This window comes from Zingiber officinale, chromosome 10A (genome assembly GCF_018446385.1).
Source record: "Zingiber officinale cultivar Zhangliang chromosome 10A, Zo_v1.1, whole genome shotgun sequence".
Classification (NCBI taxonomy): domain Eukaryota; kingdom Viridiplantae; phylum Streptophyta; class Magnoliopsida; order Zingiberales; family Zingiberaceae; genus Zingiber; species Zingiber officinale.
The window spans coordinates 24,763,777-24,778,297 of record NC_056004.1 but is presented as its reverse complement, the minus strand read 5'-3'; the positions used below and the strand labels follow the sequence as shown (position 1 = coordinate 24,778,297).

Sequence of the window (14,521 nt, the reverse complement as noted above, 5' to 3'; positions counted from 1 at the left end):
AGCTATAAAAACGCTTGAATGTTACCATGGCTCAACATCTCAAGGAGATGGGTAACATGATTCGAGAGCTTAATACTACTGGTCATGTGTTGACCGATGAACAATAGGTTCAGGTAGTTATCTGTTTCCTTCCTGATTCTTGGGAAATGATGAAACAGAATCTGACTCATAGTGAAAGTATCAAGACTTTCACCAATGTCTCACGCCATGTTGAACTTGAGGCGGAGAGGATTGAATTCGCAAGGATTTCTGGTCAAGCTTTTGTAGCTGAAGGTTCTGGTCCAAAAATAAGAAAAGATGATTTAAGAAAGGAAAGGAGGCTAGTGTTGTTGTTGTTAAACCAAATCAAGAAGAAAGAAAAGAAATATGGACAAAAACCTTGGAGCAAGTTGACCTGCTTCAACTGTGGCAAGAAGGGTCATTTTGCTCGGGATTGTACTGAGCCTAAAAAGATAGATTCATCTCTATCTTCTTTCCATAAGCATCATGTTGCAAGTATAGTGTTGTTAGCTGATTCGTATCCTTTGTGGATTGTAGATTCAGAAACAACGAACCATGTAGCACGTGATCGAACTACATATGTGGAGTATCGTCGAGTATCAACTGGTAACAAATACAGATATATAGGAAACAATGCAAGAATTGTAGTCAAAGGAATTGACACTTGCAAGCTCAACCTACGTGGTGGGCGCACCTTATTTCTACATGATGTTCTGTACACTCATGAGATTCGACGAAATCTGGTTTCCATTATTTGTCTTCTTGATTTAGGTTATTGTGTAAATTTTGATAGTCGTTGTGTGGAACTTTGAATTAACTCTGTGTTAATTGGGCATGGTTATGTAACAAATAGTTTTATGATTCTTGATGTAAAATCAAATAATAATGATGGTTATTTTTCAAACATTGTTCTTACTAGTAATGCTGATATTAATGATGAAATTTGACATGCTAGATTAGGACATATAGGACAAGAACGAATGAATAGATTAACTAAGGAGGGCCTTTTAGGCACTCATGCTAAGATTAACTTGTATATATGCGAACATTATCTTGCTGGAAAGACGACTAGGAAATCATTTGGTAAGGATATTAGGGTTGAATCACCATTGCAGTTAATTCATTCGAATATTTATGGTCTAATGAATATGAAGGCTAGAAATCAGAGTTCTTATTGTTGGTTGCTACTCGGAAAGCCTAATGGTTCCACTGTACAAAAAAATTGTACAAAGGTCTGAACCTTTTCCTATCTACCATGTGTTCTTTTAAATTAAACTTGGATCGCCTGCGGAACTTAATATGTTTGATCCAAAGTTTAATTTATTTGTTCTTTTAGGTTTAGACTTGGATCTCCTGCGGAACTTAACACTTTCGATCCAAATCACCTAGGTTATTAATTCCATTAAATATTAATTTCCAAAATTGGCTTTCAGGACTGCATGGCGAGGCACATGGCCTTCTTGGATATGGGAACAACCACCACCGCCTAGACAAAGTCTTTTAAGGAAAGCTAATATTTAATTTCCTTAAATAACTTTAGGTCAACCGAAAAGAACAATCAAATCACAAGGAAAAGAAAAACAAAAGAACACAACATCGAAAACAAATTCGAAATACTAGAATCGCATGCCTCTTGTATTTGATATTTTTACATGGAGATAAAACTAACATGATGCGGAAAACTATATTAGTTATACCTTCCTTTGTGAACTTTTAATGACCTCTTGATCTTCTACCGTATTCCTCTTCTAATCCCGGACGTTGTGTGGGCAACGATCTTCCGAGACGAGAACCACCAAGCACCTTCTTCTTCCTTGCAAGTTTCGGCCATCAAAACTTCTCCTAGGATGAAGAGGTTCGGCCACCACTACCATGCTTCAAGGGATGCTAGAAACAAAGCTTTCTTTCTCTCCTTCTTCTTCTTCTTCTCTAAACTTGATCCGGCCACCATATGAATCTCCACAAGAAGGATGAGGTTCGGCCATCAAAGAGAAGAGAGGAGGAAAGGATGGCCGGCCATACCAAGGAAGAAAAAGAGGGAGAAAAATAGAATAGAGTTCTTCTCATGAAGGCACCTCTACCCCCTCTTTTATAATCCTTGGTCTTGGCAAATAAGGAAATTTTAATAAAAAACTTCCTTAATTCCTTTGCCATGAAAAATAAATTTAATTGATATAAAATCAATTTCTCTTTTATTAATCAACATGGCCGGCCACAATAATCTAAGCAAAGGAAATTTAATTCAATCAAGAATTAAAACCTTCCTAATTTATTTCCGGAAATTTTAAAATTTCTCTAATAATTTTTATCCCTTCATGATTGGTTTATAAAAAGAAAATTTAATAAATTAAAATCTTTCTTTTAAACATGTGGATAAAAAGAAAGTTATCTCTAAAAATTAAAATCTTTTTTAATCTACAAATAAGGAAAGATATCAAATCTTTTCTTAATCTTTTGTAGAAACTTATAAAAGAGAATATTTAATTTTTAAACTCTCTTTTAAATCATGAACATGGTTAAAAATGAAAGTTTTCTTAAAATTTAAAATCCACCTTTTAATCAACAAATAAGGAAAGATTTTAAATTTTAAACTCTCTTTTAAACATGTAGATGATTTATAAATAAGGAAAGTTTTTACCAAAAATTAAAACCATCCTTTTAATTTACAAATAAGGAAAGAGATTAATCTCTTCTCTTAATCTTTTGTAGAAAACTATAAAAGAAAATTTTTAATTTTTAAACTCTCTTTTAAAACATCCACATAAGAAATAATTTTAATAAAAATCCTTTTTAATATTCTAGTGGTTGGCCACCTAAGCTTGGGACCCAAGCTTTGGCCGGCCACCAACTTGGCTCAACCATTTGGTCTTGGCCGACCCTAGCTTGGGTTCCAAGCTAGCTTGGCCAGCCCCATTGGATGCTTAAGAAGGTGGGTATGTGGTGGGTATAAATCTCTATATACAAGAGGCTACGATAGGGACCGAGAGGAGGAATTGGTTTTGGTCTCCCGATGAAATTAAGCATCCTGTGTTCGCCCCGAACACACAACTTAATTTCATCAATAATAATTCATTCCATTAGAGAACTATTATTGAACTACCGCACCAATCCCAAATTACATTTTGGGCTCCTTCTTATTATGAGTGTGTTAGTCTCCCTGTGTTTAAGATAACAAATGTCCACTAATTAAGTAAGTTACTGATAACTCACTTAATTAATATCTAGCTCCAAGAGTAGTATCACTCAACTTCATCGTCATGTCGGACTAAGTTCACCTGCAGGGTTTAACATGACAATCCTTATGAGCTCCTCTTGGGGACATTCTCAACCTAGATTACTAGGACACAGTTTCCTTCTATAATCAACAACACACACTATAAGTGATATCATTTCCCAACTTATCGGGCTTATTGATTTATCGAACTTATTGATTTATCGAAATAAATCTCACCCATTGATAAATTAAAGAAATAAATATCAAATATATGTGCTTGTTATTATATTAGGATTAAGAGTACACACTTCCATAATAACTGAGGTTTTTGTTCCTTTATAAAGTCAGTATAAAAGAAACGACCTCTAATGGTCCTACTCAATACACTCTAAGTGTACTAGTGTAATTATATAGTTAAGATAAACTAATACCTAATTACACTACGACCTTTCAATGGTTTGTTCCTTTCCATTTTGGTCGTGAGCTACTGTTTATAATTTATAAGGTACTGATAACATGATCCTCTGTGTGTGACACCACACACCATGTTATCTACAATATAAATTAATTGAACAATTACATTTATCATAAATGTAGACATTTGACCAATGTGATTCTTATTTCTAGATAAATGTTTATACCAAAAGCTAGACTTTTAGTATACATCCTAACACTTATTTCATTACATTTAATGATGACTTCACACGTTTTGGTCATGTGTATTTGATTTCTCATAAATCTGAAGCATTAAATTGCTTTATTCGTTACTTGAACGAAGTTGAGAATCAATTGGAACATAAGGTTAAAACCTTGCGCACTGACCGTGAAGGTGAATATTTGTCTAATCAGTTCAAGACAATATGTAATGAGAAAGAGATTATTAGACAGCTAACTATCCCTGGAACTCCATAGCAAAATGGAGTTGCTGAAAAAAGAAATAGGACTCTTTTTGAAATGGTTAGGTCTATGATGGCACATGCTAATTTGTCAATCTCCTATTGGGGAGATGCATTATTAGTTGCGACCTATATACTTAATAAAGTACCTTCAAAGTCAGTTCCATCTACCTCCACATGAACGTTGGACAGGTAGAAAGCCGGATTTGAGTAATCTGAGACCTTAGGGGGCAACTACCTACGTTGATGATAAGACTCACAAACATGGAAAATTATAACTCAGAGGTAAGAAGTGTATCTTTATAAGGTATTTTGAGACTTCTAAGGGTTATGTTTTTATTAGTGAGCGACAAGATGTAACCATCTCGGAAATAGAATCAAGAGATGTTACTTTTCTTGAAACTGAGTTCACAACACGAGGTGAAGTTGATAAGATAATTCCTCTATATGAGATAAAGGAGGAGGATAGTGTTCCTTTATCAACAAATCAGGAGATGTCTGAATCTAGTCAACCTAGTGGAGTAATTTGCCACTAAATTAGTCAGTTTCTCAACAGTCTAACCTACGAAGAAGTAGTCGTTAGATTATTCCTTAGAGAAGGTTTGATATTGAGAATGAGACATTGATGATTCTCCCAGTTGATGATGAGGAACCTCGAACAGTTGAGGAAGCTTTGAGCAGCTCAGTAAGAGAAAAATGAAAAATTGCAATGGATGAGGAAATGAAGTCAATGAGAAAGAATCAAGTTTGGGATTTAGTCGATCTTCCTCTAGGCTATTGGGAATAAGTAGATTCTCAAAATAAAGAGGAAATAAGATGGATCGATTAATCGATACAAAGCTCGATTAGTTGCAAAAGGATATATCCAAATGGAGGGTATTAACTTTGAAAAGATATTCTCCCCGGTTGTGAAGTTTGTGTCAATACGTGTCATCCTAGCTATAGTAGCACAATTTGACATAGAATTACACCATATGGATGTAAAAACTACTTTCCTTAATGGTAATATTGACAAAGAAATCTATATGGTACAACCAGAAGGTTATGTTGCTGAAGGCCAAGAGAATAGAGTATGTAGACTTAGGAAGTCTATATATGGGCTAAAGCAAGCGTCAAGACAATGAAACATGAGATTTAATGAAGTCATTTTGTCTTATGGTTTTGAAATGATCAATGAGGATCATTGTATTTACCTTAGAAAGGAAAAAAGGAAAGTTTGTCATTTTATCATTATATGTTGATGATATACTAATAGCTGGAAGTGACATAAAGTGTATGATAGAAGTCAAATCTTGACTTTCATCGTAATTTGACATAATAGATATAGGAGAAGCAGAGTACATCTTAGGAGTGAAGATCATTAGAGATCGATCAAAAAGGCTTTTGAGTTTGTCTCAAGAAGCTTACATCACTAAGATGATATAACACTTCAATATGTCAAATTGCCACATTGAACAGACGCTTATAGAGAGAGGTACTGTTTTGAGCAAAAGTATGTATCCCAAGACTCCTAAGGAAATAGTCGAAATGAAGAAAAAATCATATGTCAGTGTTATTGGTAGTTTAATGTACACTATGTTGTGTACTCGTCCTGATATAAGCTATGTTGTTGGCTTAGTTAGTCATTTCCAGTCAAACTCTGGATCGAGACATTGGAAAGCGGTGAAGAGGGTATTCAGATATCTCAAAGGAACAACGGATATTACCTCTGTTTCTAAGGATCAGATATGAACCTAAGTGGCTACACAGATGCAGATTGGGCAGGGGACCTTGATGATAGAAAATTCACATCTAGCTATGTCTTCTTGCTAAATGGTGGCGCCATCTCATGGAACAATAAGAAGCAGACTTGTGTAGCCTTGTCGACAATGAAAGCTAAGTATGTGGCTTGTGCAATGGCTGTGCGAGAGGTTGTCTGGCTAAGAAGGCTCCTGAATCATCTGAAGATTGCTGAGGATAGTGGGAGTCCTGTTATAGTGTACTGTGATAGTCAAGCTGCAATAGTTTTTTCTAAGGATCCCAAATATCACAGCAAAGGCAAGCATATAGAAATTAAGTATAATTTTGTAAGGGATATTATTGACAAGAAAAAGATAATTCTTGAGTACATCTCTACATGAAATATGTTTGTTGATCCTTTTACTAAGTCATTGACTAAAGAGTCATTTCATGGATATGTGAAGTCTTTGGGACTTCGAAGAATGTAACTTATTGTAAAGACATTTTGATAAATAGAAAATGTCATGATCTAATCAGTGTATATGTATTTGTTACATTTGAATAAAAAGTCTCGATAAGCATATTGGCAGATTGAGATTGGTCCACTCATATGGACAATCATCTCTATTTGTTAAGTACGAATAAAGGTAATACTGTTGCTTATTGGATAACTTATGTAGCTATGAATAGAGACATACCCGTAAGTTAAGATCGTCTTGATAATTATGTCAAGATGAGATCATTTATGTAATGATTAGAGTAAATGCACCCATCATTTACTGATCTGCTTAAGGCCATATTGGAATTCATGTGTTGAATTCAGGATTAGACATTAGGTATGTCTAGATCGAAATCTGTACAATGTTAAATTTTGAGAAAAACATGCGCTCTTTTTAGTAAAGAGAATAACATCGTAGCAAGTGATTCATATCACATGTGCTATGGCAACAAGAAGGGTAATAGGAGAATGTATCTCTGCTTCTCTACTATGTGAGACCCTTGAGATTATAAGTTAATCTTAATCTTGCCCTAAGTGACTATTTAGCTGTCTATTTGAAGTTCTGATCAGTGTCTGCTACTTTAGCATGTTTTCTATTGACTATGGATGATTCGATTTATGGAGCATAACTAGAAAAGTGACTGATTAGAATGAATAGATTCTAGCTAAAAAGGAATATTAAGATTGATTTACATTTGTGACATTTATTCACTGGTACCAGTTACATTTTTAGTTCAGTACATAAAATGTAATTGTGAATAATTTGTTTAATTATAGATGTTGAACATGCTCTTGACATATAGTCAATATGAGGGATTAGAGATGTTTATAATGATGTAAATAATTTAATTTGGGGTAAAGACAAGTCATTGATGCCTCTTATTCGTTCTAAAGAGCAGCTATGTAAGGTGTAATAATCTTCTTAGCAATAAATACTCAGTATGCTTGTTGTTGCACGAACCATTTTCCCTAATGTATTGAACGGATGTTCTTATATGGTCTTTGTGACTAATTAATGCTCTGATCTTCATGACTTGATCATCATAAAGTCTATATGACTTAATCAGTCTTTGTGACCAATTAATATTTGGCTTTGGCATTATGACATGATCACCTAGTAGTCTATATGACTGACATGGTCTATATGATTATATAACCTTATGGATTGACTTGGACGAGTGGGAGATATTGGGCGTTGCAGGAGACGAAGGGACATCGTTTTCCCTTCATTTCTCTCTTTGCTGCAAACACCAAGGAGACAAAGGGACGCCCTTTCTCCTTCGTCTTCCTCAATCTTCTTATAAATGGCGTGTCCAAGCCATGAGAAGAAAGGGAAAAGAGCATAAGGGGTGAGACGACGGTGATCAATGTTGGTCGAGCAAAGGAGAACGTCCGAGAGACTGGGGATTTGGCTCGTGAACCTTGAAGCACTTTCCGATTACCCGTGATCATGCTTCCGACAGTAGCGATGTTAAGCGATTCTTCTTCGATTTCTTCGGGAGATCACTGTGAGTGGTTACAGCTTTTTCCTATGTTTGATTCATGCTGACAAATAGGCAACATGTCTGACCTACCACAGAGATGACTAGTCACACGTCAGAACGATGTAAAGGTGTCGAACTCCACACTCAGTACAAGTTTTTCAGCATATAATCGGACGGACTCGAGTATGGCATGGAAGTCAAAGTCAAGGTAACGTGATAGTCAAAGTCAAAGGGACGTGACAGTCAGCGTGTCACTCTTAACAAGATTTTGCTTTTCGCCCAGCACTAAGGCCTTCCGTATGAGGACGATCTGCCTGTGAGTTGGTCATACTAGGGGACCTAGTACTTCATTCATGTATTAAGACATCTATTATATCTCAGATCATTCGATGGCCGGTCGAGTTTAAGGGATGTCTGACCTACCACAGAGCCAGCCGATCACACGTCTAGCCGACGTAAAAGGGTCCAGCTCCCCACTCAGTACAAGTCTCTCAGTATATAACCGGTCGACCCCGCTGCAGGTCTACCTTATGAGTTTTCTCACATATCAGTCCTCCTTTGTATAGTTGATCGTTAATAACTCTGGTCATATTTATACGACTCAATATGCCAGTCTCTTATACGTACAGAAGATAAATATAAAGCAACTCTCCTTATAAATTTGACCAGACTTCTAGATCTTAGTTTCTCACTTCAAAGGCAAGTCTTCGATCATCTAAACGATCGACTTAAAGTACCGATCGAATCTCCTGGGACTCAATTTTTTATTTATCAGAGACAAGTATCCCAGTATATGGATGGTCGGCTAAAGAACCGATCGGACCTAGGGGACTTAGCTTCATATTACTTCTAGAGCAGATCTCCGGCATCACCTAGTGCACAACCAAACGGCTTAAGGGAAAGGTGACTATATAATTAGCCGGTTTAAAAATCCAATCAAGATACATTTGGTAGACAACATAGTCAAAGAATCACAACAACCTATCAGAGTAACTACCGTTTTGTCAGAGAATATTCCTCTACTGTAATATGAGCATTCATTAGAACCTTCTTCGAAGATGATTACACTCCATCAGTTGATAGCTTATGACAACATATTCCTTCAACCACCTCATTAATGACATAAGTTACAAAAAGGGTGCGCACGAATAATAGAAGTGACCATACACCTCCTAGGCTGTACATATTTCTTTACTCGACAACTTTTGACACCCGATATTTTCTGCCATTTCATGATTGCAAAGGTTATGAAAGGTAATATACAACGAAGGAGTTTTCTCCGTTAACGAGATACGTAAAATCACATTTACTCTCAATTACGCTCGATTATCCACGCTCATCTACCATTCTTATTTCCGCTCAGCTAATATACTAATTTAAGTATCGAAAAGTGCTTATCAGAAACTTCTTTCCTAATTTTTAGTACTGACATCATGTTTACCCTTTTTGATGTGGGCAGAAAGAAAGAAGAAATCGTTTTTTCTCTAATTCAAGGTCATTACGTAATCAGTTTTCAGAAAGAATCACATGCAATCAATTTGGTTCAACTTTAGAGTGCATGCTTGGGTCACAGTGCCTATGCTTTGAGTTGACTAAAGTGAGACTTGGAATTCTTGTTCCCTCCTTTTCTACCCTAGGGGACCATCGCCAATTAGGTCCAGGCGTTCAGCTAACTACATGTGATTCAAGTCTCACTGGGTGGCCAAGTATCTGCTGCACGGTCTCTGCAAATCCAATTTATATTTGTTTCACGTGAACAGTATGAGAAGTGGATTATTAAAAGCATCTGGTTTCATTTTATTATTAGAGGCTAAATTGCTGCAGACTGCCAGTTTTTATCTCTTGTCAGTTTGGCATTGTTGGTAGAAGAGTCAATGAAATTGCTAGCGCAACAGCATCAAGCTGGTGATCTGTGTATCGAAGCGGACCCATGTACTTCACGGTATTCATGATTCAATGACCAGGCAAAGAAACATTGATACATTGAAGAGTTTGGTACGCGAAGCACAAGGTTAGCATGGCACTGTTTCAGCAATGCTCATCTCAAATGTGCAAGGAACAGTGTCCCACGCATCTCCGTTTAACCTTTTCCTGACCCACAGCCATATTAGTACTACGCATCAACCCCTATTCTATTGCGATGATTGACTACTACAGTTCGGATCCGATACGAAATAATAATTAATTTATCTTCAAATTGTTATAATCCAAAAAAAGACAAGATAGAATGAATTAAAATCCTTGCAGCAATTAGGCATTTGTTCCTCCCGCAATACAACTGCCTTCGTTGCTCAGAGTAGCAATTGCTAAAATGCAAAAGCACTATAGGATGAGATCTACCTGGGACCAATGTCCTTCAACGCACAGATCTGCTCTTCGCCCATTGCAGACATGACAGACACCACCAGGTCCTTCCCTTCGGCAAAACCGTCTTTGATCTGCATCATGCAAAAAACTACAATTAGGGAGCAGGGCCAAGCTAGATTTAAGTTGGTTTTTGTAGCAAGTATTTCAGAACATTTGAAGCTATTGTTCGAAATTCTGCAAACACCAACACAGTTGTCCAGTTACTGGTGACAATTTGATAGTTATCTTCTAATCCACAAAAACATTACTCGGAAAAACATACACGAGGAAATTCCAACCGCTAGATGACAAGGAATATGACCACTAAAAACCTACAAAGACACTCCTAATCCTAACCATGGAATTGCTCGCTGTTGTATGTCGATTAAAACAGAATTGATGTTATATTTTCTTATGGCATGCTTCTCAGAAATAAAAGCACTGTAAAACATTGTGGGTGCATCATTGATTCTACCACCTGTCTTCTATAGGTGAGGCAATTCACATGAATTACGGTATACTTCTGAATGGTGTGTGCTTTGAAGTATCAACTTGCTACTATTGATGCATAAACAAAATATTCCAGTGGCCAGTAACAGAAAGGGGCAAAAAAACTGGCTCTTGTATAAATTCACCCGTTCAAGTTATTTGTGCATAAACTACAGAGAATAATCTAGAACAACCAAATCAAAAGATGCTCAAATGATAGGATAAAACACAATTTCACAACATCAGCAATTCTAAAACAAAAGCTACGCTTCTAGAGCTCCAAATGATTTGGTTATTCTTTATTTAGAATATCACTCAGTTCAACTGTAAAATAATATCGGAGCAACAATAGAAGTAACTCCAAATAAACAAACGAACCCATGTTTAAACTAGGTAAAAATTGCTACTAGCCATTAGCAATGAGATGAGAATTGACAAATATAGAATAAGACGCGCTCTTGTGAAGAAGATTCATAGAAGTTCCAACCAAATGGCCAATGCTAGTGAATAAGGAACACATTGATAATGCAAGCACAAAAAACCTGAGCAAGTAAAGCTTCATCAGTTGGGAGTTTCAAGTCGTCCTTGGTGCTTCCATTGTCAGTCAACAGGCTAACCTGCAGAAGGAAAACTTCAAGCTTAACCAATGAACAGATTAAACAAGAGATAATAAGCACAGTGACGGCATACAAATCCATCCTCAGAGATGTCGATAAGTTGATAATCAGTACGAGTGACATGAGGAACCTATAATTGAATGAAAAACATCAATAGCATTCTTAGGCAAAAAACTTATAGAGATGAAAATTTGAAGACACGTACATCACAGTTATGAGAAGATGGGACAATATCTTCTAGTTTTTTTCCATTGAAGATATCAATACCTACAAAGTGGCATTTAGCATGACCATGCTTTCCAGTCTTGGAAGTTGAAACTTCAACAACCTAGTGCAGCAATCAACAATGTAAACAAAAGAAAAATAATAATAACTAATCACTGAATATATAAATTGAATAGACAACTTAGAATTTGTATGATATAATCACATAAATTTGCTATTCTTGTTGTGAGAACTGAGTGAACTGCTAAAATTCATCCAATTTCCTCATATGCAAGCAAGAAAATATGTCCAAATTTCCAAAGGTTACAGATATTAACAAACAAAATATCCACTTCTTTCACAAAAAAGGACAATTCTCGAGTTAAAGATGCCTTGTATGTCTTCAAAAATCATGCTCGTGCAAAGATTCTCCACATATATAAGCGGAGTACTTTAATTTTTTGTAAAAAGTACTGTTAAAAGGTTGGCCTTCAATCTGTTGCACAATAAATTCTATATCCTACTCCTTTCAAATATATTTTTTTTGTATAATCCTTTGTAATCATCATGAATACTGAAGACTGTTTTGAGGTGTTGTTTAGGACTGATCCGGATTCAATCAGTAAAATATGTGGTCATTTAAAGGATAGTGCAACATTTAAGTCTTCCTTCCAAGTTCGTCGTACTTTAATGTTTCAAACCAAAGTTTTAAAGGAGTTCCTAAACAGACAAGTTACTTGCTACCTAGGGGTGAGCAGTCAACCCGCCAAATCGACCAACCCGCTTATACCGACCCGAACCTAACCGAAAAAAAATAATCCACCGGATATAGGGCCGGATGTAGGGTCCTAATATTACATTATCTGATCTAGTAGGGCCGGATAGTTTTTTATCCTATAACCGAACCAACCCGATCCGCAATCATCCCTACTTATAGGGACTACTGTTGAGTGTTGATAAGTTGCTATACGTTGTAGCAGCTACTGTTGATATGCTGCTACACGTTGTAGTAGCTATTTCCGATTAGCTGCTACACGTTGTAGTAGTTATTTCCGATTAGCTGCTACAACGTATAATGAGTAATGTCTATTATCATTTTAAAATATTTTATTTTTTTGTTATATTTATATTTATATTTTATATTTCATTAAATATAGGGTCGGATATCCAAATAACTGATAATCCGTCGAATATCTGATACATAAGAACCGCTGGATATAGGGTCGGATGTAGGTCCTGATATTACATTATCTGATCTAGTAGGGTCAGATAATTTTTTATCCTAATAACCGAACCAATCCGATCCATGATCACCCCTATTGCTACCAGTATCACATAAAAACTAGGTAATGTTCTGCAGTGGAAATGTGGTATCAGATGCACTACTGTTTGATAATCACATGCATATGCATGTGACTAGGCATGTGGTAACATCCCGCAGAGGATGTGTGGGGAAACCTAAATTGTCTTGGTATGCACTTGATTGAATTCACATGGTTGCAGAGACTCATTGATGGTAGTAACTATGCATATTGTAGCCACATTTTTTGAGAAAAAATTACTACATGATGCAGATGTCAATCTATTGTTGATTTGATTGATATGGCTGAATAGCCTCATTCGTAAAAAAAAAAAAACAATTGGGATCATTCCTAGAAGACAGTGTTGTAAATGACAATAGTCATTGACTGAGCGGTGACTGCCTACTGCCTCGGCTGTGTAGGCACCGCCTAAGTGATAGTAATTATACATAATATTATAAATTAGGATAGATTTGTATATAATTTTAAAAGGGTAATCATGTAATTATGCCAATTCTATTAATTTCTCGTACTGTGACTATAAGAAATAGAGGATGAGTGAAAACTATAACACTTATTCCCTTCTTCTGTAGTTAAATAATTAGGATAGATTTGTATATTAACTTATATGGTACACTCAAGCTTTAAACCAACGTAACTCCTAGAAATGCAAGTAACCGTTCTTCATAATTAAAAAGTAAAAAAGGAAAAAATTGTAAAAGCTGTTGTTGTTTCAATTTCTTAAAACAATCAGTTACATCTACTGATTTGAATAAAAAAAGAAAACAATACAATCCTCTACCATATAAGACAAGCAACCAGCATTACAAGTTAACTGCAAATCAACCAAACAAAAAAAGGAAAAAAAGGAAAAAAAAGATACAAAACTCAAAACAGATAATTCTGTGTATAAAAAGCACCGTAAGTCCGAAAAAAAGTAAGTTGTGCTTCCAAACGATCATGATTAAAAGACATCGAAGCAATAAATAAGAGGACAAGTCTGATTAATGCCAACCTTGCACGCTCTTCCCTTGATTACGATGTACCCGTTCTTGCGGATAGTTCCGGCCTGCTGCGGGTAGGTTTTGGATGCCCCAGCGTCTGCCTTCGACTCAAAATGATGCTCTTCGTCCGACATGTTGCCTTTCGAGGACGATATCTGCATGTCAACCAAAGATATCAAAACGTCAAAACCCGATTTTGATCGATCCATCGACCAAAATGATGAAAGCATTGATCAGATATCAAAACAGAAAGAAGTAATATAGAGAAATTAGGACGATTGTCTCCGCTACCTCAAGTAGCCGGAAAGGAAGTAAGAAGGGCAGAGTCGGCGATGAGAGTTGAGTGGGCCGCTTTAAGTAGCGGCGTATCTGCCGTTTAGGTCTATGATTAAACCTCGCCCTAATCCTAATGTTGGGTCCAGGCCTCCAGGGGCATATCCACCCGTCGGATAGAGAACATACGGTCGTACGGCAACCGAGCATTAATTTGCACTTTCCTTCCGTGTGTCTCAAACAACATACAGGATTTCCTTCCAATGGTGCTAGTTTGCTCTCCAAATTGATACTGACGGTAAAACCCAAAAGTTATCGTATCTATCGACCGTCGTTGAGTCGACGAGATCGTTCACTTGCCCCTTCTCTCTCTCTCGTTGAAGCCGGCCGATCTATGCTCTGATCAGCCACTGGAATCGCAGCCATCGCGCCGGTATGTTCCACCGTTTTCCGATCGAAAGATTCACTGATACGG

The 14,521-nt window shown here is 36.5% G+C and overlaps 1 protein-coding gene across 1 annotated transcript; it reads right to left on the bottom strand.

Annotated features, from left to right (window-relative positions):
• Positions 1-9,980: 9,980 nt before the first annotated feature.
• On the bottom strand, positions 9,981-14,300 carry LOC122028227 (eukaryotic translation initiation factor 5A-2-like). Its single transcript, XM_042587257.1, has 6 exons — positions 14,065-14,300; positions 13,785-13,928; positions 11,470-11,592; positions 11,338-11,394; positions 11,190-11,264; positions 9,981-10,250 (listed from the first exon to the last, which is right to left on the bottom strand). The coding sequence occupies exons 1-6, from the start codon at positions 14,254-14,256 to the stop codon at positions 10,149-10,151; spliced, it is 693 nt and encodes a 230-aa protein (XP_042443191.1). The 5' UTR covers positions 14,257-14,300; the 3' UTR covers positions 9,981-10,148.
• Positions 14,301-14,521: the final 221 nt, after the last annotated feature.

What these genes read in the sequence shown, in the direction of transcription:
- LOC122028227 (XM_042587257.1), bottom strand. Translation starts at nt 14,256, where the DNA reads ATGCTCGGTTGCCGTACGACCGTATGTTCTCTATCCGACGGGTGGATA. An exon ending in TTCCTTTCCGGCTACTTGAG is followed by an intron (nt 13,929 to 14,064) that starts GTAGCGGAGACA and finishes GTTGACATGCAG; the next exon opens with ATATCGTCCTCGAAAGGCAA. An exon ending in TCAAGGGAAGAGCGTGCAAG is followed by an intron (nt 11,593 to 13,784) that starts GTTGGCATTAAT and finishes TTGCTGCACTAG; the next exon opens with GTTGTTGAAGTTTCAACTTC.